This window comes from Mirounga angustirostris, unplaced genomic scaffold (assembly GCF_029215605.1).
Source record: "Mirounga angustirostris isolate CCGP_5_RB_7025 unplaced genomic scaffold, mMirAng1.0.hap1 SCAF_5, whole genome shotgun sequence".
In the NCBI taxonomy this organism is placed as follows: Eukaryota; Metazoa; Chordata; class Mammalia; order Carnivora; family Phocidae; genus Mirounga; species Mirounga angustirostris.
In genome coordinates this window covers 13,566,185-13,589,303 of record NW_026991713.1, presented here as the reverse complement: position 1 = coordinate 13,589,303, position 23,119 = coordinate 13,566,185, and the positions used below count along the sequence as shown (strand labels likewise).

The 23,119-nt window shown below is 46.2% G+C and overlaps 1 protein-coding gene across 8 annotated transcripts in view; it reads right to left on the bottom strand.

Annotated features, from left to right (window-relative positions):
• Nucleotides 1-23,119, bottom strand: part of LARGE1 (LARGE xylosyl- and glucuronyltransferase 1) — a 513,801-nt gene that overhangs the window by 387,165 nt on the left and 103,517 nt on the right. For 3 of the 8 annotated variants that reach the window (XM_064590661.1, XM_064590660.1, XM_054506843.2), the window contains exon 2: nt 20,294-20,419. The exons of the other annotated variants lie outside the window; for them this stretch is intronic. In XM_064590661.1, the coding sequence (XP_064446731.1) occupies nt 20,294-20,400 (107 nt within the window). In that variant the 5' untranslated portion in view covers nt 20,401-20,419. The remainder of the gene's footprint in view (nt 1-20,293; nt 20,420-23,119) is intronic. 8 annotated transcript variants of the gene reach the window in all.

Genomic DNA, 23,119 nt, shown 5'->3' with positions numbered 1-23,119 from the left:
TGACTGGCTGTGCCACCCAGGCGCCCCTAAAACTAACCATTTTAACAACACATAATTCAGTGGCATCTACTGCATTCGGTGTCATGTAACCACACCTTGGTCTAATTCCAAAAAACTGTGATTACTCCAAAAGAAAATCCCGTACCATTAAGCAGTCACTCCCCGTTTTCCCCCCTCTCCGGGCCCCTAAGAATCACCACTTTGCTTTCTGTCTCTATGGATTCACCCACGCTGGATATTTCGTATAAGTGAAGCCACATTCAGCCTTTTGTATCTGCCTTCTTTCACCTAGCATAATGCTTCTATGGTTCAACCGCATTCTAGCATTACCAGTATGTCATTCCTCTTCATGGCTGGATAATATTCCATTGCATGGATAGACACATTGTCGATCCATTCATCGGCTGACAGGCATTTGGGTTGTTTCCATCTTTGGGTAATTCTGAGTTGTGCCGCTATAAACGCTTGTGTACAATACTTCTTTGAGAAAAATGGCTCTTCTTAAGGTTATCGAAATCCCTTTGTTCTATGCACATAAGGATGTCTATTATTATGAATGATTTTAAATGTCTAGAACCTCGGACTTGGGGAACTCAACTAGAAACAGCTATTTAGCATCTACTTGCAGCTGGGTCTATACCAGGCACTGGAGGACATTTCCATCTCATTCAACCCTCAAGACTTCTTTTTTTTTTAAAAGATTATTTATTTTAGAGTCAGTGTGTGCACGCATGCAAGTGGGAGGAAGGGCACAGGGAGAGGAAGAGAGAGGGAATCTTAAGCAGACTCTCTGCTGAGCGCGGAGCCCCACACAGGGCTTGATCTCATGACCCTGAGATCATGACCTGAGCCAAAACCAGGAGTCGGACGCTCAACTCACTGAGCCACCCAGGCACCCCAACCCTCAAGACTTCTCACATTTGTGTGTCAAATGAGTCCACTGCAGAGATGAGAAAACCAAGGCTCAGTGTGGATTAAATGCCATCCACACATGTTACACACATAGTATGGGGTAGAACCAGGATGAGACATGGTGAAAAAGTGCCCGGCCTGTTATCTGGCACAGAAGACTATACAAAGAATATGAATGAATATGAATGAATGAATCAATATCTAGTTAATTCACCAAGTACCTAGTGGAAGTTTGATAATTAAAAAACAAAAGAACTTGGAGGAGGGTAAGAAGGAAGGTACGGTCTAATACTTAGTTTCTCCCCTTCTCATAACTCATTGTACTTTTACGGTATGAAATGCTCAGTGGCTGGCTGTGTTTGTTTCCTAAGACTGCTGGAACAAAGTTCCATAAACTGGGTGGCTTAGCAGAAATGTATCATCTCACAGCTCTAGGGGCTAGAAGTTCAAGACCTTGGCATGAGCATACGTTCTCCAAAGGCACTGAGGGAGGGCCTGTCCCAGGCTCCTCCCTGAGCCTCTGGTGGTCCCCTGGCTGATGGCAGTACAAGCCAAGGCTTCACGTGGCATCTCTCTCTGTGCATATCTGGGCCTAAATTTCCCCTTTTACAAGGACAACAGTCACACTTGATTAGGTCCCAACCTAATCCAGGATGATCTCATTCTAACTAATTACCTCTGCAATGACCCTATTTCCAAATAAGGACATATTCTGAGGTACTGGGGGTTAAGACTTCCGCATATGAATTTGGGGGGCGGGGGATGGATATAATTTAGTCAGCAACAGTTAACCTCACCATCACGCAGAAGTCAAGAAAAGAAACCACCATGAAGGCAGAGAGTCAGGAAGAGGCATTGCAGTCCTATGGGGTCAGGGATACCCTGTCCCCAGAGGCCACCTGTCAGAGAGCAGCAGGACTGACTCAGGGCCACTGGAGGAAGGACAGGATGGCCTGGACCTACCACAGGTCTCAACCTTCTCGATGATGTGAAAGAAAGAGCATGAAACCAAGCCGCAGGAAACACAGTTCTGCTCAACCAGGAATTACACCGTGACTTGACTGGAAACTCACCTTCTCTGGGTCTCAGCATCCAATGACAATCAATGCAGCTTCCCTAACGGATCCCTCCCCCCTGAAAGGCATCTGCTTGTCAGTTCCAAGTCCATCAGGAGCTATAAACCCCTCCTCTGCAAGGGTGCAGAACTCTTCACAGTGTCTAACAACCTCTTACTGTCCTAGCTCTAGGTAAGAACCTCCAGCTGCCGGTCCTGCCACCTTTAAAGTTAGAGATAAAATCTCATGCATCTGGGCTCCTATAAAAAAAAATCAAATTATTCCGATGTATCTCACTCACACAACACGTCAGACAGCTGCAGCACATAAAGTGAGTTCATTTTGTTGTGGGGCTGCCAGGAGAACCTAATCGTGGTGATAACACACAAAGCTGTCCCCGTCTTAGAAATCAGGCTAAACGCTTTCCATTTTTATCACCCAATTCATAACCATGCTGTCTGGCTTTAAGAATCCATAGCCTGGTGGTTTTGGTATCCACCAAATTCTTCTTAGTTTGGACGTTTTTCATTTCCCATGCCACTTGAAGAGAGCAGAATAAGGTAAATGGCTCCTCTCATGGCATTTGTTTTTCCAAATCTATAATTTCCTACTGACATGTTCCACACACCAGGGAAGGCAAAGAAGGAAAGGAAGCAGCCCACAGAGGGCCCATCCTAAGATCAAGGAAGCATCAAACTGGGATCACGTGGGACAACCAATTTAACAAGTTTCACGTCAGCAAGTGTCAACTGGTCTACCAACACCAACTGGTGAGCCCATCATTCACCTAGCAAAGAACTGTTCTCTAACACCTAGTGCCAAATCCTGGGCTAATTTACATGCATGATCTCATCATTCCTCACAAGACAGCCGCCTGCAAAAATGCCTCTGTTTGATACACACATGCACAACACATATAACATATTTACGTATTTTTACACTGACATAGCACACTGAGACTAAAAAAGGAAAGCAACACCAGCTCAATGGATAACAGAAAGCAGCGAGAAACTTGAAGAACAAGCACATAATGAAAGCCAATCAATATAAACATGCATAGACTCAAAAATCACGGAGGTTAAGCTAAATGAGAAGCTGGGAGAGGGAGTGGTTCTCAAATTCAATACCAGTCATCAAAATGTGGAAACTGGGGTTCAAAGACATGCCCAAAAGTTATCCAGAAAGAAAAGGACAGAGTTAAGTCTGGAACCTGGGTCCTTGCCTTCTTGTCCCACTGCTTTTACCTTCTTTGTCATCTTCAAATCAACACATATTTTAAGAAATGTTTTGAAGGACCTACTTAATATGGAAACCTTCATGATTTAGAAGCATTCAAGATGGGGCAGGGGGTTGGTGAGAGAGAGAAAGAAAGACCCTTCAAGAATTTCTCAGCCCAAATCCAGAGAAACACAAAGTGTCTACCTGGGGCTCATGGAAGAGGGGAAAGGGGAGACTGCTAATGAGTATGTGGTTTCTTTTGGGGCTAATGAAAGTGTTCTGGCGGGGCGCCTGGGTGGCTCAGTCATTAAGGATCTGCCTTCGACTCAGGTCATGATCCCAGGGTCCTGGGATCGAGCCCCACCATCCGGCTCCCTTCTCCGCAGGAAGCCTGCTTCTCTCTCTCCCTCTCCCCCTGCTTGTGTTCCCTCTCTCGCTGTGTCTCTCTCTGTCAGATAAATAAAATCTTAAATAAAAAAAAAAAGAAAGTGTTCTGGAATTAAACAGTAGTGACAGTCACACAATCTTGTGAATTACACTAAAACTACTGACTTGTAAACTCTTAACAGGGTAAAACTTATGGTATGTTAAGTTATGTCTCCTTTGAAAAAATAATCAGTGGCATCAGAACAGTCAGGGCTTAATAACACAGACTAGCCCCTACCAAAATAATCAAGTTGTAAAAAAAAAAAAAAAAAAAAAAAAGATTCTACCAGTCACCCTTATTTATCCTGAGCAATTTCCAGACATAAGCATGTCAGCACACGACAGCTCTTTTTCTCACTGGAACTACACAATCATCCTGATGCTATTGTCCCCAAATTACGGATAAAAGACTAAGTCTCCCAAAAGTCAAGAGATCTCCTCAAGATCATAGTATAAGGGGGTCAAACACCTGTCTTCTCTATCTCCTGTCATAGCGCTTAGCAAAATATATCTTAGTGAATTGGTTTGGATCTCTCTCACCGGAGAGTGAGTCCCTGTGAGCAGGGACGATGTTTTTTCAGGAAAAGAACACGTCTGGAAGAGTACTTTGAGATTTACTGGAAGGCATTCCGGGGCCAGGGAATGGAAAACGAAGAAGGTTGAGAAATGAATTTCCATGAAAAGAAGAAGAGGCGTGTACTAGAGGTACTCCAGGCAGAAGGGTTTTAATTCCTGTTAATTTAATCAAATATCCATGGAGGCCTGCTTGTGCCTGAGAAACGGTGCCTAAGGTCTAGCTGGGGAGAGGGGCACAGTCACACAACAAGACAAGAGTAGCCTCAGGGGTACCTCGTGATTCGGACAATTTGTGTTGAGAAGTGGCTCTAAGGCCCCTGGTGGCTATTGATCACCAGGCTCTGTGGGAGGTCATGGGCAAGAAAGGGCTGAGTCTTCTTTCATCGGTGGATGGTAAAGAGGACCTGTGGACTCAAAAGGAACTTCAAAGTTGCTAAAACCAATCAATATTGAACGGCCACAAGACAATCTTTCACTTTCTTCTTCCTTTTTTCTCCTTTTGTGCGTGCCAACTCATGACAACCTCCAATCCACCCTGCAGGGGGCCACCTCTCTGGGGAAGCAGACCTAGACTCCTTTGAGCCACCCTCCCTCCAAGACTCTAATTAGAACCCTTCTTCTGTTTCAACAATCGCAACAGCTGTTTTATTGCTGATAAATGTTACTACTAGGAGTAGTATTTTCTATCATATTCCAAGCAATATATTTGTACCAAGCACTGCATTTTAAGTGTTTTGCATGCAGGGTCTTACTGAAATCCAACCCTGTGAACTAGGTAATTCTATCCCCCATTTTATAGAAAAGGAAACCGAGCAATCCGTCCCATGTCGTACAGCTAGTAAGTGACAGAGCCGGAATGTCCACCCAGCAATGCGACTCCAGCACACGTGTACAGAGCTGGATTGCTGGCAGTTAACGTAAGAAATTCTGGATTTTCTTCTAAATTTGAAGGAATACAAATTAACGGTAAAGATTTCTAATGTCCTAATTTGCTTCTTGAACTACTTCAGAGTTTAGGTATTTCAATGCACGATTAAATAACAGGTTGAAAACTTACAATGAAGGTGGTATTCGTCTCCCGAAGAAGCCTGTCCTGTTTTCAGAAGATAGTTGCAGGTACTAATAAGCACAAATGAACCTTTAACTTATTTGCATGTGTATACATAGAAACGTCGTCTGTATATATACATACACACAATTACACACACACAGAGACATGCATATATAGCTTATTTACACATGGAAGTATTACATATCCTATCTATATATGCTATGGATTCAGTATAGATACTAAATATAATACACATATAAACAGTATGTATATACACACTACACGTATACACCATTTTATTTTACTATCCATTTTACGAAGTAGTAAACTGGGGTACAAGGGTGTTAAACAACTTGACAAAGCCACTTGATGAGTAATGGGTCAATCCATAGCTCACGCACACACCTGGCGCTCTTTCTCATACACCACGCCCACGCATTCTAGAACAGCTGCTGTGTGTGAGGTCACCGGGCTGATGACTAATACAATGCAAGTAACAAAAGCACAAAGAAAGCTTCATTCCTACAAACCTCGGAAAAGTTGAAAACTGAAAACCTCAAAAACCCATGCCAGGTGGGAGGGGAAAAAAAAAAATACAAGCCCCAATTTGTTCTTGTTTACAAATACTTTTAAGCTGTTTGTCAAACAAAATGAGTTTGTCTGCCAGATGAGATCCCAATTTTCCAAGTTCATTAGCGCGGATGAACAGAAAGGGTCACCATGGTGATTTAATAATTTGGCCCCGAGTCTCGTCAAAGCCACTTAAAAGAAAAAAAAAAATCCAAGCTGTCAGGAGAGAAAGGAAATGCTATTTGATTCAATTTGGGCACTCTTTCTGGGCAAACACGTAGATATTTACAGACCTGCTGTTGAGTCACCCAACCAGGGCAGGGCGGCACAGGAGATAAAAAGAAGGGAGAAGGGCCAGGAATGTTTCAAATACGCCAAGCTGCCAGCCACAGACAGGCCAACTCTGACAGCCTCTCTCTCTCTCTCTCTCTTTTTAAATCCCGTAGGTATAGCAAAAACATGCCTTTAGATTATAAAACTCAGAATCATTAGGAAATTAATTTTTCAAGAAGCCTGTCATCTTGGGCGTAAGTAGGGCACACCATTCAGAGGCCACGAAGACTGGGAAGGTGGCTTTCCAAGTTCTAATAAGGGCCTTGCTAGGAGAAATGTTTTTTACTGTTGCCTTCGTTTTATAATGCGGAGAAACACCAAGGTCCTTATTCAAGTGTATTAATCGGAACTATAAACCATCCCCAGTATATCTCTCTCCAAACTGCCCCATCGTGAGCTCTCGGGGGCAGATTCAATATTGCTACTCCAGAGCAAAAGGGCACTTCTCTTTGAGGAGCGAGTCACGTTCAGTTAGTTACAGCCCTTGGAATCCCATTTCGTATTGGGATGTTAGAGAGGAACCGCAGAGGGAGGGTGGAGGACTAACTCTCTGCCCACTCCCTCCAGAGGGTCTCAGAGCATTCTCCTCCTCCTAGATCCTTCTCTCCTTTATGGCCTTGACATTCCCTTCAGCTCTCAATTCTCACATCTCCAGGGAATACCCTCCTTCCTAGCATTTACCAGCTTTACAACCCACACTTACTTGCAAGGTTATTTTATTAATGTCTCTCTTCCCCTCTAGAGTATATGCTCCATGAATACAGGGCTTTCTTCTAAGTAAATCACACACTTTACTTTCAACTAATGGCTGATATGATTTTTTTTTTACCCAATTTTAAAAAGGAACTAGAGAAGATCTTTGAAACCCCTGATTTATTGGTTACCCCAAACCTCTGGAAAAGTGCTGGAGAGGCAAAGTTCCAGGGAATAAGGAGCACAACGTAGGCTCGTGATCTTAATCCAAGAGGTGATGTTGTTCGTCCTTGGCAAGAACTGAGGGCAGGTGGAGATTAAAAGGGCATTTTGTTTCTACAATCTTCCTAAAAACGGGTCTACACAGTGAAGTCTCAATATTCTTCTGCAACGTCTTTTAATTTCTAGAATTTCAGACTTCCATTTGACACCAGATATAAAATAATGCACATTCCATTTATACAAACCAAATAAAAGCAATTTTATGATCAGGCTTTGGAATGCCCTTCCTCCCAATTACCTGCCAGCTCAACTGCTGGTTGTCCATCCAGACCTCACTCAATGGCCACCTCCTCCACAAACCCTTCCTCAGCAGGCAGAGCTCAGCTCCATCAGAGTGAGAAAATCAAGTACTGAATTCAGTTTTTGCAAATCTTCTTATCTTAGTTCAAAATAACTTAGTGAGAAAGTTACTTCCTCCTTTTTCAGCCCTCAATATAATATATGTATCTCCTTACAGCCCTCCAACACTTGACAAGGGGAAGTGAGAAGTCCCCTTTAGAGGGCTTTGGATTGGCAGCAGTATCTAGCCAGGCTTTATCACAGCATGAGTTCCTTTGGTTACCTGCTTAGACAGAGTGTGTATTTATGTAAATAATAAGGTCTTAAGAAGATGTGGACGGGGCACCTGGGTGGGTCAGTCGGTTAAGCCTCTGCCTTCAGCTCAGGTCATGATCCCAGGGACCTGGGATCGAGTCCCGCATTGGGTTCCTTGCTCAATGGGGAACCTGCTTGTCCCTCTGCCCTTCCCTGTCCCCCTGCCCGTGCTCTCTCGCTTGCTCTCTATCTCAAATAAATAAAATCTTAACCAAAAAAAGAAGAAGAAGAAGAAGACGTGAGCAACCAGTTAACAGGAAGATTGGAACAGCAGAGCTCAGGAAGCCCTGGCCAATTGTAAACTCCATGAGGGTAGGGACTGAGTGTCCAGCTGGTTCTCGGCCAAGTCCGCGCACTTGAGAGAAACCGAGACTCAGGAGCTTTAAGCTGAATGGTGCAAGGACACAGCAGGGATTTAAACCACATCGTCCTGCTCTGAGTCCAAAACATTTTCAACTTGGGAACTCTGTACCAAACGGCCTCAAAAGCTGATAAATGCCTGCTATGTGAATAAAAGGAAAACTAAGATGGTTCCTTTCCTTGAGGTATGCATAACCCGACAGAAACACTTAACAACTCACACCATCCAGAGATTTCCATCCATCATTTTACCTTCAAAAAAATGATGAAAGACCAAACTATGTTTCTGTGGAAGTTGATCAAAGTTTAAGTTTATCCTGCCCATCACAATGATTAAAAAAAGAACCTCACATCCAAAGACTCTAGTTATCTGACATAGCAAACGCCTAAATTCAGCAAAACAGGAGATATAATTGACAGATACTTCTAAAAGCTGTTTTGAATTTTTTTTTCCATAGCAATACATATCCAGAATATTTATTTAGATGAATTCAGAAGTTTCAGTCTTCACTTTTTTGCTTTAAAATGCCCTCAGGCACATGTCCTCTCAAGGTGAACATCAGGTAAAAATTCTGCCCAAAACAACCTCAGCTGACTTTTCTTTGTACGCACCGCAAACAAAATTTCTGTGTAAGAGAACACAAAGGAAAGAGCTGTTTTATAATTTGTGGTAGCTATAAAGACTAGACTTTTAAATGAAGGGAGAACCACTTTCCTAGAAGTAAATGAGAAAAGCTCGTGAGTGATGAGATAATAGTTCAAATTGAAAAGCCTATGAGCAAATGTGGGGCGGACCGAGGGTCTGACGGCCCCTGGCGGTTGACCGCGGTCCTGAAGAAAAAACTAGCAAGGGGTCAGCTACAGAAACCACCAAAGCACGACAGCTGGGGCCACTGTCTGTAGGGGGACTCCCCATGGGTGACAGTATGGCACAAAGCTGAAAGGAATCACATTATGAGAAGTTAAAATAATCCTTGGTCTCTTGTGCTGGAGAAGGGCAAGAAAGACGAGTTTAGAACATTTTCCATAATAACATCATGCGGTTTTGGTTTTCTTTGGTTTGAGAAATTTTGCTGCTTAAGGGGGAAAGGTGTCCTTTCACTTGGGAATTCACCCGTATGGGACATTTTATTGCTAACAATGCCTTATTATTAGGCTATTGGGGGGGTGTTTTACGAATGAATTTCTTTAGGAATAATGCTGCTAAGTAGCATTGTTATTAGTATACTATTATGAACATATATCTAAATAATATTAGTAGCACATTATTTTTCCATACAATAATTTGTTTTTGTTTTTTTTTGTTTTTTTTAAAGATTTTATTTATTTATTTGACAGACTGATAGCGAGAGCAGGAACACAAGCAGGGGGAGTGGGAGAGGGAGAAGCGGGCTTCCTGATGAACAGGGAGCCCGATGTGGGGCTCGATCCCAGGACCCTGGGATCATGACCTGAGCCGAAGGCAGACGCTTAACGACTGAGCCACCCAGGCACCCATTTTTAAGATTTTTTTATCTGAGAGAGAGTGCATGCACGAGCAGGGGAGCAGGGGGAGCAGGGGGAGAGGGAGAAGCAGGCTTCCTGCTGAGCAGGGAGCCCGATGTGGGGCTCGACCCCAGGACCCTGGGATCGTGACCTGAGCCGAAGGCAGACGCTTAACGACTGAGCCACCCAGGCGCCCCTCCATGCAATAATTTGACAGATGATTATACAGAAATCATTTTGGACTTTCATATGGGAGCTAAGCCAAAGGCTTACTACCTCTATTACTACCATCACCACCACCACTAATAACAACTATCACCATTTTTCTAGGGAAAATACTTTTTAAGTCTTATATGTATCTAAGGGAAAAGGAAATCTTTGTGTGTCTTATTTGCTACGCACCTGCTACCTGCGAGGATAGGCACGAGCTAACATCATCTCATTCCACGCTCAAATTAAACTTTATTCTCACCCGTCCCCTTCTCTATCTGAGGAACGTGATGCCACAGAAGCTAAGTGGCAGGCACGGCGTCCCTGCTAGCCAGTGGCAGAGCCGACGTTCGGACTCAGACACGCCGACTCCAAAGCCAGTGTTATTTTCCCTCTCTGTGACAGAACATACTATGACTGCAGATATTCCGGAATTACATGAAATGTCAGGAGGGCAATGGTGTCACCCGGAAAATCTGCTCTTAGAGACCGCTCTAAGGGGGCAGGATGTTGGGAGGGCATGAAAGAAGAAGCACCCTCCTTTGTGCAATGCGGGCAGCATTACAAACTAGACTAGTAGAGTCACGTGCTCAAAACCAAAACAAACGAACAAAAAACAAAGCACACAAACAAAAGAACACAAGCTTCCAGACTTTTCCTCCATAGGAAATGCAGGCGTGCCCAAGCCCCCTGCCCGCAGTCCACAGAAGTACCTCTCTCCCCTCCTTCACTATCCAGCACTTTCCAATTTTCCAGAACCAGACTTCCCTTCCCACTATGTCCAGGGGTTTCCCCCAAAACCCCACCCGTGAGAAAAGGGAAGGAAAAGGTGGGGCCGGGGAGGTCAGAAGAGCATCTAGTCGGCACTGAGTACTATCTTATTTAACATCCATGAAAGCTATCCACATACAGAAGACCCCTGGGTGCGTCCGGAGGAGGGAGCTCCGTGCCTGGCCAAGCTCCTGCAGCCAGTGCCCGGGGGGTTTAGGAGATGCATACCACGCTATCAAGGCATCTCAGAAACCGGTGTTCGAGAACGAGTTACTATTCGTGCTGGGGACCCAAGCAGGAGCCAGAAAACACATTCTCCAAGTTTAAAATTCCCTTTGCTCTCTCACCACCCTGGACCACTACACGGCTGTCTTTTTTTTTTTTTTAATATTACAGCAGGGGGAGAAAAGGAAACAGGCCACCGCCCCACCTCCGAGAATGGATACTGGACTTTTCTCCAAGCGCACACGAGAAAGGACAAAGTCAGTCTCAGCCCCTGCCTGGCGTCCGTAATGCCCACCGCAAACCGAGTAGAAAAAACCCTCCCTCCCAGCCCAGGAGCAGCCGCTTCCACCAGCTCCCCCATATTTTACTTCGGCTGGGACATAAATCCGCTTTTATTACAACACCACTGATGGAGATGAAAGACTCACCTGCCCAATTTCCAGTCCAAGACCCGAAGCCCCAGCACATGCGGTGAGAAGTGAAGTGCGCCGCTTTCCCTCGGGACGATGGCTTGGACTCCAGAATGTGGACGGCATCAGAGTCCCTCCTGCCTCCCCTAAGAACATGGGAAAATCCTTCTCCCTAAATAGAACTTTTTCCAACTCATCTCCCAACCTTCGTGGTGTGTCTGCATTATTTGCTCACCCACCACCGCGGATCTCTGCTTATTTACATAAGGCAAGCCCCCTTTCGTCTCTTATCTGTCCTCTTGCTGCGTCTCTGTCATAATCATAAAAGAAGGGGAGGTGTGAGAATCTCTTGCTTTCGCCAAAAAAAAAAAAAAAAAAAAAAGGAAAGAAATACTAATACAGATGGAACTGAGAGAGGCAGCTTTTGTGGGGTTTTTTCTTTGTTTTTTGGTTTTTTTTTTTCTCGCAAAAGAATGTATTTTTGTTTCCAAGTTTTCTGTAAGGCTTCTCTCTCTCCTACAACTACAGGGAAAATAAGGAAGTTTATGGGATGCGGAGGGAAAACCTGGCTCGGATATTGTGAGGTTGAAAGCGTGAAGATGACAAGTTTACGCTTGATGCGACGCCCACCCAGCCTCCTAAACCCACAGAATCCACACGCTTCCCAGCACCTACATTCTGGTCCATGGAAGCGTGTGGTTGGGTCCCCTGTGTCTGTGCATATAATTGGGGAATTATGTGCAAATGCTGACAAGATCTCTTCCCAGATCCCAGACCACAGAAGATGGGAGTCTCAGTTTGCTGCTTCTCTGCTGGGCTGGGGGCAAATCCCAGGGGCCGCCCAGGCACCTGCAGCCCTGGCTGGGCCCGGAGCCTCTCTACCCACAGACCTAGTTTCCTCTGCCAGTACCCCTCGCGGGGGGCAGCACAGAGGCAGCAAACCCCCGAGGAGCCAGGTGGCTGTAGAAGTTGAAAGCCCAGCAGAGAGATCCGGGGCCCAACCCAACCTGCCCTCTTACTGCTCTGGGGCCTTGGGAAAGACACACACATTCTCTGAACTCCGTTTCCTCATCTGTCCAGCATCCACGGGTACAACTGCCCAATGTGGGACAATCTCAAAAGCAAAAGGGAGAGTATGCATATAAAACGAGGCCAAAATAACGGAGGATTTTGGCAGGGAGTAGGACTCAGTGAATTGGTGATAGTTGCTGGCCCTATTTTAAGAGAACGGATCTTTACCAAGGTTTAAACTCAGGCGCCATCTTTGTAAACTATGCCAACTGGTAGAAAGTGGTCTGTCAGCCTCGGTATCTTCACCTCAAAAACTGGGATAATAGCAGCAAGTTGTAGGGCGGTCGAAAGCCCAGCGTGGAATAATGTAAGCAATTAGCACAACGGCCAGCAGGCGGTACATATTTGATTCACTCTTAGCCATACTAATCCTTGCTACTATGTACTTACATTTACGTTTACATAGATACAACCACTGTGAATCCTGCGGCAATCATAACCACATACACATTAGTGGATATCTGTATATGGGGTCTTATAAATGTGTACACATGGCAGACATAATGACAAGAGTGTAGACTCCGGAGCCAGACGGCCTAGGTTCAAATCCTGCCTCTGCCACCTCCAGGCTGTGTGAGTTTGTGTGCATCAATGACCATCTCTGGACCTCAGTTTCTTCATCTGTAAAATGGGATAAAAAATTGTACCTACCTCATAGGGGTTCTGTTAAATCAGCTGATACACATATAATGCTTCAAACACATTAAGTCCTCCGATCTTACCCAGGTAATACAAACATGAATGCCCGCACTTTGGAATTTAACTTAACATGCTACTGGAACCTTTTCTGCGAGTCAATTTCAATGGGAGTGAAGAATAAACAGCTAAGAATTTGAAACATTAGAAGGGAGGGACCTGCACAAAGCCTGACCTCTAACACACTGGGTGGCAGAGGAGAGAAACACCGAAAAGAATCCAAAACTCTAATAAGAAAAGCAAAATAAACCTTTAAAATAGTAAGTCAAGGCAGAAGAGGTGCCAGGAACAGGATCTTTCCTGTAAAATAATCATGCCAGCGAAGAACACAACAAAAGGAACTAAGAGAAAGAGAACAGGAAAATTCCTGTTGCAGAAGACCCTGGAAAAATGTAGAGACTGGTGGAAGAGGAGGGGAAATTTCCACCTTAAAGGTGATGTGGTAAGACTTCTAAAAGCATCTGGAAAGAGGCTAGTTTAAGTGGGAACCTACAAGGAACATTAGCAACAGATGGGGGTGAGTGGATCGGTGGGTGGCTGGATTTCCAGTCAATCCGCAAGTAGGCAGATGAAAAAGGGGAGGAAGGAGACCCCTCCAGTCAGGCCCTTTACCTTCCCCAGCCTGCACCTCCTGCCTCTTGAGAGTCAATTTCAGACACTGAGCCCTTCAGACACTCTGGTCTGCATTTTCTCCTCTTGCCTCGTCCCAAAGGATCCAAAGGACCCTCTACCCAGCCAACTGGGTTTGGAGAGGAGTCCCACTGATGTAGAAAAGATGTTAGGGTTCAGAGGCAATGGCTAAGAAAGAATTCTCGAGACGTCTTTGGTACAAAAAGGTGGTTTTATTAAAGCACAGGGACAGGACCCAGAAAGAGCTACCCTGGGTCATGAGGAGTGGCCCATTATATACTTTCAAGTTGGGAGGGGGTTAGGAATTTTGGAAGCAAGTTTTCCAGGACCTTGACGGGGCTAGCTGTTGTTAGGAAAAAATCATTTATTACTGTCTAACAATACCTTTCTCATGAGACCCTTCAGATGTATATCGGTGGGTCATATGCTTGGGGGATGATTGCCAACATGTATCTTGGGGGGGGGGGGAGGGTAGAGATACAAAGGAAGTTTCCAGAGGAATTTTTATATGTTAAAGTAGACTTACAGGACCCTGGGGGTTGGACTAAGATTGCCTTTTGCCCTTAGCAGAGTATTAACACCGAGGCAGCTGAGTTCCTAGAGGAAGGTCACTCTGCCTGTTTCAAGGACTTGGTGGGCTATAGGGAGTCAGGAAATTTAATTTTTCTTTTGCCTTTGTTTTCCACATCACCACCACCTCAAGTGTTACAGTGGGTTCCAATCAACCTACACAATCATTGTCATCAAAGCCCCAGTGCCCCCATGATGATTCCAGGTGGCATGCATCTGAGTGACCAATGGCGGCTGTGGGAAAAGCAGCACAAAGAAGAGGACACGGTCTCACCTCATGCCAGCCCTACCTCTGGAATTCTCAACTACAGGGAACTTCCAGTATATTCCCTAAACTGCTGAAGCCAGTTTTGTAGATGCTGCTTCTCAAAGTCATCCAAACAGAGCCAGTGCCTTTGAGTTCTGGGACCCTCCTTTATCTGCAGAATGTTTCTGAAGACACACTCTAACCTGAAAACACCGGTTCTGAGAATAAAATGACCTGAGTCTTACCCCCGTTTTGCCATTTAGGATCGTGACCCTGGAAGTTCCTTAACCTCCCCTCCCTCCCCACCCCGGCGCTCATTTTATTTTGCTCATCTATAGAATGGGGATCCTAATCCTCATGCGCAGGGTGTTGCATGAATTATACCAGGCGATAGATGCAAAGTACCGAGCAATATCTGAGGTCGTATGAGTACAGATGTGAAGACACACACAAGCTGCATTTATCTTTAAAAATGCGCATATTATATAACCAAAAGTATCGGTGGAAACAGAATACAGGAAAGCTGTAGGAAATGAATAAGCGGAACCTTATGGGTATTCCTACTCCTAAGGTTTGAAAGGGAGACGGATGGAAGAGACGACCACCAGGAGTGCTCCACAGACGACAATCTCCTTCTTCCTCCCCACTCTTTACCAAGACACACACACGACATTTCTGCATCAGGAATGTTCCACACTGGTAACTGTGGCTCCACACGCTGGATGTAGGATCTTGACACATTTTCCAAAGATCTAATCTGGAGAGGATGATGTAATCATTCAGGTCCCTGCCACCCCCGGCTCTCTTAAATACTGGAGGAATATGCACAAAGGAAAACTGGCACCAGCCCAGCCCCGTCTGGCCCGTGATGCAGGGGACGAATGCAGATGCCATGACACCCATCCTAAGTCCTTCCTCAGAAACAGTTCTCCACGAGGGCTTTCCATGCGCCTCTCAAGTGGAGCCCAAGAGACTCGGAGGCGGAAGGAACTTTCAAGGTCATGCCCTTCAACATCCCAGCCAACTCTACTGCATTCAGTTAAAGGTAACAACAGGGTGGACCTCGGTCACCTAGAGCCGTGAATTGTGGCTTCTGGTCTGTAGGATTGGTTTGGACACCTTCAACTGTATTTTGCCTCCAGATTCCAGGAGGCTTTTTCTCCAAGAAATTGCTGGTAACACCTCGATCCGTATCAGGATGGAGAGCCAGCGATATGCCCGGTCCTTTGCAAAATACCGTCTCTAGTCGACCGTGACACTTGCAATCCCACGGGTAGGATGCAAGACTAGGCCCTGTGAAGTCAGACTGGAGAAGGGCACACCGCGGCCTGCTGTTTGTTCATCCGAGAAGCATTTCTAGAGCAATGCTCTGGCCTGGCACTGTGGCCGTGAAAATAAAGGCATAATCCACGCAGAAGAAACAAATCAGGAGACAACCAACTCGAGCAAAAAGGGATGCCTGTCTTTGTAAAGATAGAGAGAAGAACATTCTGATAAAGAAAAGCAAAAGTCAGTGGCTGAAAGTGTGTTGGTGTCGGGAAAGACTTGGGGTGCAGGAAAGGAAAAGAGACAGGTCTCCGCTGATGAGACCACACGGCAGCAGGGATGTCAAAGATGGACAAGAGTTTGCTGACTGTGTGTGCATGCTCACACACGTGTGAGCTGCATTCAGACAGAGAGCAGGGAGAAGCCGTATCCCAGCGGCCGCCCCGGGCACTTTCTGCCTGTTTTAGTTCTTAAGATGCTTGATTCTGTGCAGCTCAGCTTTCTCTTCTGCCCTGACTCATTCTGTTTGAAAAGTTTAGCGTGGGCATACCAAACCAAACCCCTACGCACCAGACAATAAGCCTCTTGCAGGCAAGGATTGTATCAAATGCTCTGACTGCTAAATACTTACCTCTCACGGTTTGTTTTTTTTTTTAACTTTACACTTATTTTTATTTTGCAATAATTCTAGATTCACAACAAGCTGCAGAACAGTACACAGAGGTCCTGTGTACCCTTCACCCAGGTTCCCCCAAGAGTGGCATTTTACATAACTACAGAGTCATTGTCAAAACCAGGAAATTAACACCAGCACAGTACAATCAATCAGACTACAGACCTCCCTCAGATTTCACTCGTTTTTGTATGTCCTAGTGTTTTGGTTTTTTGGGACTCTGGGTATAGTTCAAGAAATTCTGTCACATGTAAAGATTTCTGTGACCGCCACCATAGTCAAGATACAGAACTCTTGGGCGCCTGGGTGGCTCAGTTGGTTAAGCGACTGCCTTCGGCTCAGGTCATGATCCTGGAGTCCCTGGATCGAGTCCCGCATCGGGCTCCCTGCTCAGCGGGGGGTCTGCTTCTCCCTCTCCCACTCCCTGTTTGTGTTCCCTCTCTCGCTGTGTCTTTCTCTGTCAAATAAATAAATAAAATCTTTAAAAAAAAAAAAAAAGATACAGAACTCTTGCGTTACCCCCAAAGCAACTCCCTCAAGCTACCCCATTATACCCACACACACCCCTGCTCCCTGCAAGCCCCCCGCAACCACTGGTCTGCTCCTATGCTCTGCAAGTCTGTGGTGCAGAGAATGTTACATAAATGGAATCCTACAATATGTAACCTCTTGAGATCGTTTCCACTAAGCATAATGCCCTTAAGACCACCTCAGCTGTTCCACACCTAGAGTTCATTCTTTTTTTTTTTTTACTAAGTAGTATTCCACTGTAAGGCGAGACCACATTTTAATAAATCGCGTGTTGATAATGAAAATGTTTCATTACCCTGATTGTGGTGATAGGATAGAAGGTGTCTGCATATGTCCAAACTCATCAAATTGCCTATATTCAATGTGTGCACTTTTTATCTATCAATGATACCTTAATATAGCTGTATTTAAAAAAAAAAAAAAAAAAAAAAAAACACGTGCCAAATTAAAAAAAAAAAAATTCTGGCATCAAATAGTGATTTTATCATTATTTACCTGTTGAAGGACAAACTGGCCATGTCCAGTTTGGAGCTACTGCAAATAAAGCCCCTATAGGGTGCCTGGGTGGCTCAGTTGGTTGGGCGACTGCCTTCGGCTCAGGTCATGATCCTGGAGTCCCTGGATCGGGTCCCGCGTCGGGCTCCCTGCTCGGCGGGGAGTCTGCTTCTCCCTCTGACCCTCCCCCTTCTCATGTGCTCTCTCTCATTCTCTCTCTCTCAAATAAATAAATAAAATCTTTAAAAAAAAAAAAAAAAAGCCCCTATAAACACCTGTGTCCAGGTGTTTGTGTAAAGGCAAGTTTTCATTTCTCTCGGATGCATGCCCAGGAGTGTGAACACTGGCCCGCAGGGTAAGTATATGTTTAACTGTTCAAGAACCTGTCCAACAGATGTAGAGGAGGGCTGCCCCATCTCACTTGTCCTCAGAAGAGGTGGTTTCTGCACATCCTCAGCGATGTGGGGGGGTTGCCAGCACGTGTCACATGCGTCATTCTAACAGGTGTGCCCTGCTAGCGGATTGTGGCTTTACCCTGTGTTTCCCCGATGGTGTGGAATATCCTTCCCACTGGCTCATCTGCCATCTGTGTAGATCTTCTCTTTTTTTTTTTTTTTAAAGATTTTATTTATTCATCTGAGACACAGAGATACAGAGAGAGAGCATGAGCAGGGAGAGAGGCAGAGGGAGGAGAAGCAGGCTCCCTGCTGAGCCAGGAGCCCGATGTGGGGCTCGATCCCAGGACCCTGGAATCATGACCTGAGCTGAAGGCAGATGTTTAACCATCTGAGCCACCCAGGCGCCCCCATCTGTGTAGATCTTCTTTGGTGAAGTATCCGTGTAAGTCTGCTGCCCATTTTCTGAGCGCGCTGTCCGGTTTCTTCCTGTCGAGCCTGGAGGGATTACTATCGATCCCGGAGACAGGTCTGCTGTCAGATAGGTGATCTGCACAATTTTCTCCCAATCGTTCACCCTCCTCTTAACAGACTCCCTCTCCAGAGCAACATTCTCAATTGTGATTAAGAACAACTGATCTATTTCGCTGTGTGCTGTTTGGTGATTTGTGCTTTGGGTGTCCCACCTTTCTCTAGTCCAAGACGAGTAGAGGCACTGGAGCAAATCCCTTAACCCTCCTGTGCCTCAGTTTCCTCATCTGTAAAATGGGGAGGGCAAACCTCCCACCGAATGCTTGAGTCACCATAAGAATTAAGAGCCGGATTGTGTTATATAAAGCACTTTAAAAACACACAGGGTTTGCGGTTTTTATTATTTTTGCTCACTCATGGAATACCTGCTTTCTCTCTGACCTCCTCATGAAAGCCCAGAGAGGAAAGGCCTGCTAATTAACTCTGGGGGGAAAAAAGCGCAGGGTTAACATGCATCTGTGCAAAGGAATGATTTCGTGGAGGCAGAGAGGACGAAAGAATGTTCTAAACACAGAAACCAGGCCAAGTGGCTGAAACAAAAGGTAAGTCGGAAACAAAAGGAATTCTGACCCCAGGCAAAGCCAAAAATAAAAGCGATAATTTGGTTTCTTTATCTCCCAAGCGCTGACTCTCTGACAGAACCTCAGAGGAGGCACCAGGGAGGGGACTCCGGCCCCATCATCACGGCGGGAAGACTTCGTGGGCCCTGCTGCAAGTTCCAGGCTACTCCGTTCAGGAGTTTTCCTTTGGTTACCCCTGGCAGGTGAAGGAGGGTAACTGCCACTTTCCTTTGGGAATGGCCGTGTCCCCAGCCTTGAGCTCAAGGCAGCTCTGACTCATCTCAATGCCAAATGAAAAGAGTATTTTAAATGTACCTTTGGCGAACTCCCACGAGAGGAGGGCTTTCCCCTGTCCTTTGCTTAAATGCCCATGAAGACAGGGACAGAGGACACCCCCTGCACGGTCCCATCTCCTTGGACATAGTCACCCTCCCCCCTCTCCCCAGCAGGATGAACCAGGCACGTGTTCCTGTGTGATTCTGGAGAGACTTGGGTGCATCACTTTCCACCCAGAAGTTCTTGTTCCCATGCCTGCCTCTCTCCCCTTAAACCACACACCGGGGGTTGGGGGGGGCAGGAGGGGCAGATCCTATTCAACTCATTCCTGCACCCCATGCCTGGCACATCGTGTGACATGTAATTGGTGCTCAGGAAGGTAAGCTCCCCAGCAAGGCTGGCTGGCTGCCTGGGTGAGTGCAGAGACAGGAGGGCAACTGGATGGACTGGGGGGGCGGGGGGGAGATGAACACACTGATGAAAACTGAAAGAGGAGCAAGAGATACTGGGGAAGAGCAAAGTATTCTTTCCCCAAACCACGCAACCCTACCAGTATCTTACAATCACTTCTAGAACTCCCTCAGGACAAGAGGCATAAGTCTGTCCTCAATAAAAACTACTGTCACATCACGGAAGTGGCAGAACACTGAATTTCCCCAAAGTTCTAGGGGTTCTGCTTTTATGGGAATTACACTTAGGATTCTGTCTCTGTCTCAATCATCTCTGGGGCTTGCACAGTGCCCTATCACAGTTCCCAAGGTATCTAGAAATGTCTTGGGAACCAGTCACCCATGGAAGCATGTCGCAGTGTGAATCTTTGTAAAGGCAAATGTGCCCAGAGATGTGGGCGTTTTACAGATGTGATATGGATACAAAGGGGACCCAGTAAATGCTAACGGCACTCAGTGGTCTCTAAGATGACAGGACTAATAAAGCTAAGAACCAACGATGGAGGGGTGTCAGAGGTCTCCAAGACCCAGCCCAGGTTCCATGATCTTCTAAGAGGACTCACAGGACTCAGCATATACTCATACACACGCATGGCTATGACTTATTACAGCCAACACACACTAAACAAAATCAGCACAGAATAAAGGCGCATGGGTAAAACCTAGAAGGAACCTGGCGCTAACTTCCGGAGTCCCCTCCCACTGGAGTCACCCAGGCCACACCTAACCTACCCGGCAAAGAGCTGTGGCAACACGTGCTCAGTGTTCGACCGACTGGGGAAGTTCAGGCTCAGGGCTGTCACTGGAGACTGGTCAGGTGGGCATCCTTTGCCTAGCATGTACCAAAATTCTGGACGCCTGCAAGGAAAAGGGGTGTTCAGCATAAGCTATATCATTTGCACAGTTTTAGGCACCGTGAGCCACTCTTAACCAGCTTCAGGAATAGTGGGCCTCCTCCTAAAATGCAAGTTTTCAGACCTTAGCCAAGGGCCCAACCTTGCAAGCAGGCCTTCCTACGGAAACCGGTTGGGCCTGTTAACTCTCGTCTGCATAGGGCAGTACGGCCAAAAGCATTCTGGCGAGTTGTCTTCTTGGAAAGTCATTCGCTGATTCCAACAATGCTGCCTTTGTCCACAGCTGTTTTGGACTTTTTTTTTTTTTTTGAGATCTGTCTCCAGAGCCCTAAGTGCAAAATACGGTGAATTTTCAACCCATGAGGTGGACTGTATCTCCAATAACCAAGGCATATCCAAGCCCCTTTGGCTCAAAACATGAGTTAAACAGTAAAATAACAAAACTGAATCTTCCTACATTGGTCTTCAAGCACAGAGCTCAAGGACTGTCCATCCATTCATTCCTCAAATATGCATTTGGCACCTTGTGAGGACCAGACAGATCATTTCTCAGTTGCTGGCAACACACGTAGGAGGAAAAGGCTGCAAGAGACCCAAAGCCCAGCTCACTGCTGTTTCCGCCCAGCAAACACTTACCACGCACACACCTGGGGACCACTTGCCACAGAATGCTGCACAGGACCAGCTTTGTATCTGTGTGCTTTTGATACCTTGAGCAACCTAGTTTTTATTTTCCCCAGGGAGTAAGACTGCAACTCTTTGCTTTAAAAAAAAAAAAAAAATCTGTTTTTAAAAAAGCGATTCTCCCTGTCCTACAGTTCTTAACAGGGCCACCACATGACATCCACACATTGTGCCTGAACAAGGGGGCTGGACAGAGAGGGATAAAATTCAGTCCCCCCCCCCCACTGGGGAGCCCTGTGCTCACAGGCTGTGCCTCTGGGGAGGGCATGCCTCGTTCTAATCTGCACACAGGCACCTGGGGTGACAGGAGCACCCTCTGGCTCTGCTCCCCTGTTCCCCAAACACAACAGACACCCTCTCCTCCAGCCCTTTGCCTTGCTGTGCCCTCACCACCCCCGGCCTCCCTCCTCTGCCCTCTGCTGACGTGTCCCTGTCTATCATGACGACCAGTCATTCCACCCAGCAGCCCCATCTCTCTCCCTTTCCTTCTCTTCCATTTGTAATATCACCACCATCTCCATGAACTTCTTCCTTTAGTGCTTATCTTCCCTCACTGGAATTTTTTTTTTTTTTTACAATTTTTAAAAAATTCATTAAGGTGAAACACAGCACAACATAAAACAAAGTATATCAAGTGAGCCATCTCCGCGTGTTTGCAATGTTGTACGACCACCTGCCCCACCTATTTCCAAAATATTTCCATCCCTCCAAAAGAAAACCCCCCACCCACGGGGCAGGTTCCCCCCATGTCCCCCCTCGGGGCCTGGCCATGACCAAGCTGCATGCTGTTTCTACAGATTACCTCTTCTGGATGTTTCCTGTAAGTGGAGGCCTACAGTAAGTGACCTCTAGTGTCTGCCCCTTGCCAGAATGTCAGCTGCCGGCAGCAGTCTGTTTTAGTGACCACTGTATTTCCTGTGTCTCGGGACAGTGCCTGACCGAGGAAAACCAGGAGACAAAAGTTAAGTGTTTGGTAAGTGAACGAAGGCACAGGTGGATGAGTGCATGAAAGAGTCAAATGGACCATATGGTCCGGAAAGATGGAGAAGGAAAGAGAAGAGAAGCAAAAGGGGGCTCGTGCAAGATGGCCTGGACGAGCTGGGAGTGTCAGGTGGGGCTGTGATTCGAGAACCAGGCTTGACTGCAGCAACTCTAACGTGTCTCAGCTGGAGACACACATTGGGCCAGGGTAGTCTGCGAGTCTAGCCTCCAGGACAGCCTGGAGCCTTATAAATGAACCTGGCACATTTTTTAGACACAGTGCTTACAAAGCCTTCAACAGAAACACCCCTTTCACATAATCACATCCTGGAAGAGGACAAATCGCTCCTTGAACACTTTCCAGGAACACGGCTGTATCATTACATTGAAATCATCTGCAATATGACATCTCCCCTAACTATAAACTCCTTGAAAATAGGAAGATCGCTTATTCGTCTCTGAATTCCAGGCCCCAGAGCAGTGTTCAGGCCTTGGAGGGTTCTCGGGGAGGCCAGCTGCCCTGCTCAGAGGGAAACAATGAGACTCAGAGCTGGCCTCGAGTCCTCTTCCTTGCGCTTGCAAACCGTGTGACTTCCAGAAGCACAGCCTGATGGGCAGTGTGGTGCAGCAGGTGAGAGTGTATGGCAGGTTGTTAGGAGCAAAGCCTTGGACATGGCTTGCCAGGAGCTGTGTGAGCCTAGGTAAATCTCTCAGCTTCTCTGTGCTGTTTCAGCACCTGCAAAGTCAGGATGACAGCTTCATCAGACCATTGGGGAGCAAATGAGTTAATTCATATGAAGCACGGTAGAATAGGGACCGGCATAGTAAGTGTGCAATAAGCGTTCACTTTCACAACCAGATCTTTTACTTTTCAAGTTCCTCCATCTCCTTATCTGGAAAGAGGAGGATGACACCTTGCCAGGGTGCTGAGAGGAGTCAGCAAGGGAGCCTGGGCAGCCCTCCTCGGCCCCCGCCGCAAAAGCACAAAAAAAGTGGGGCAACGTGGTTAATGAGCCTCCTTCTGTAGGAGGGGATAAAT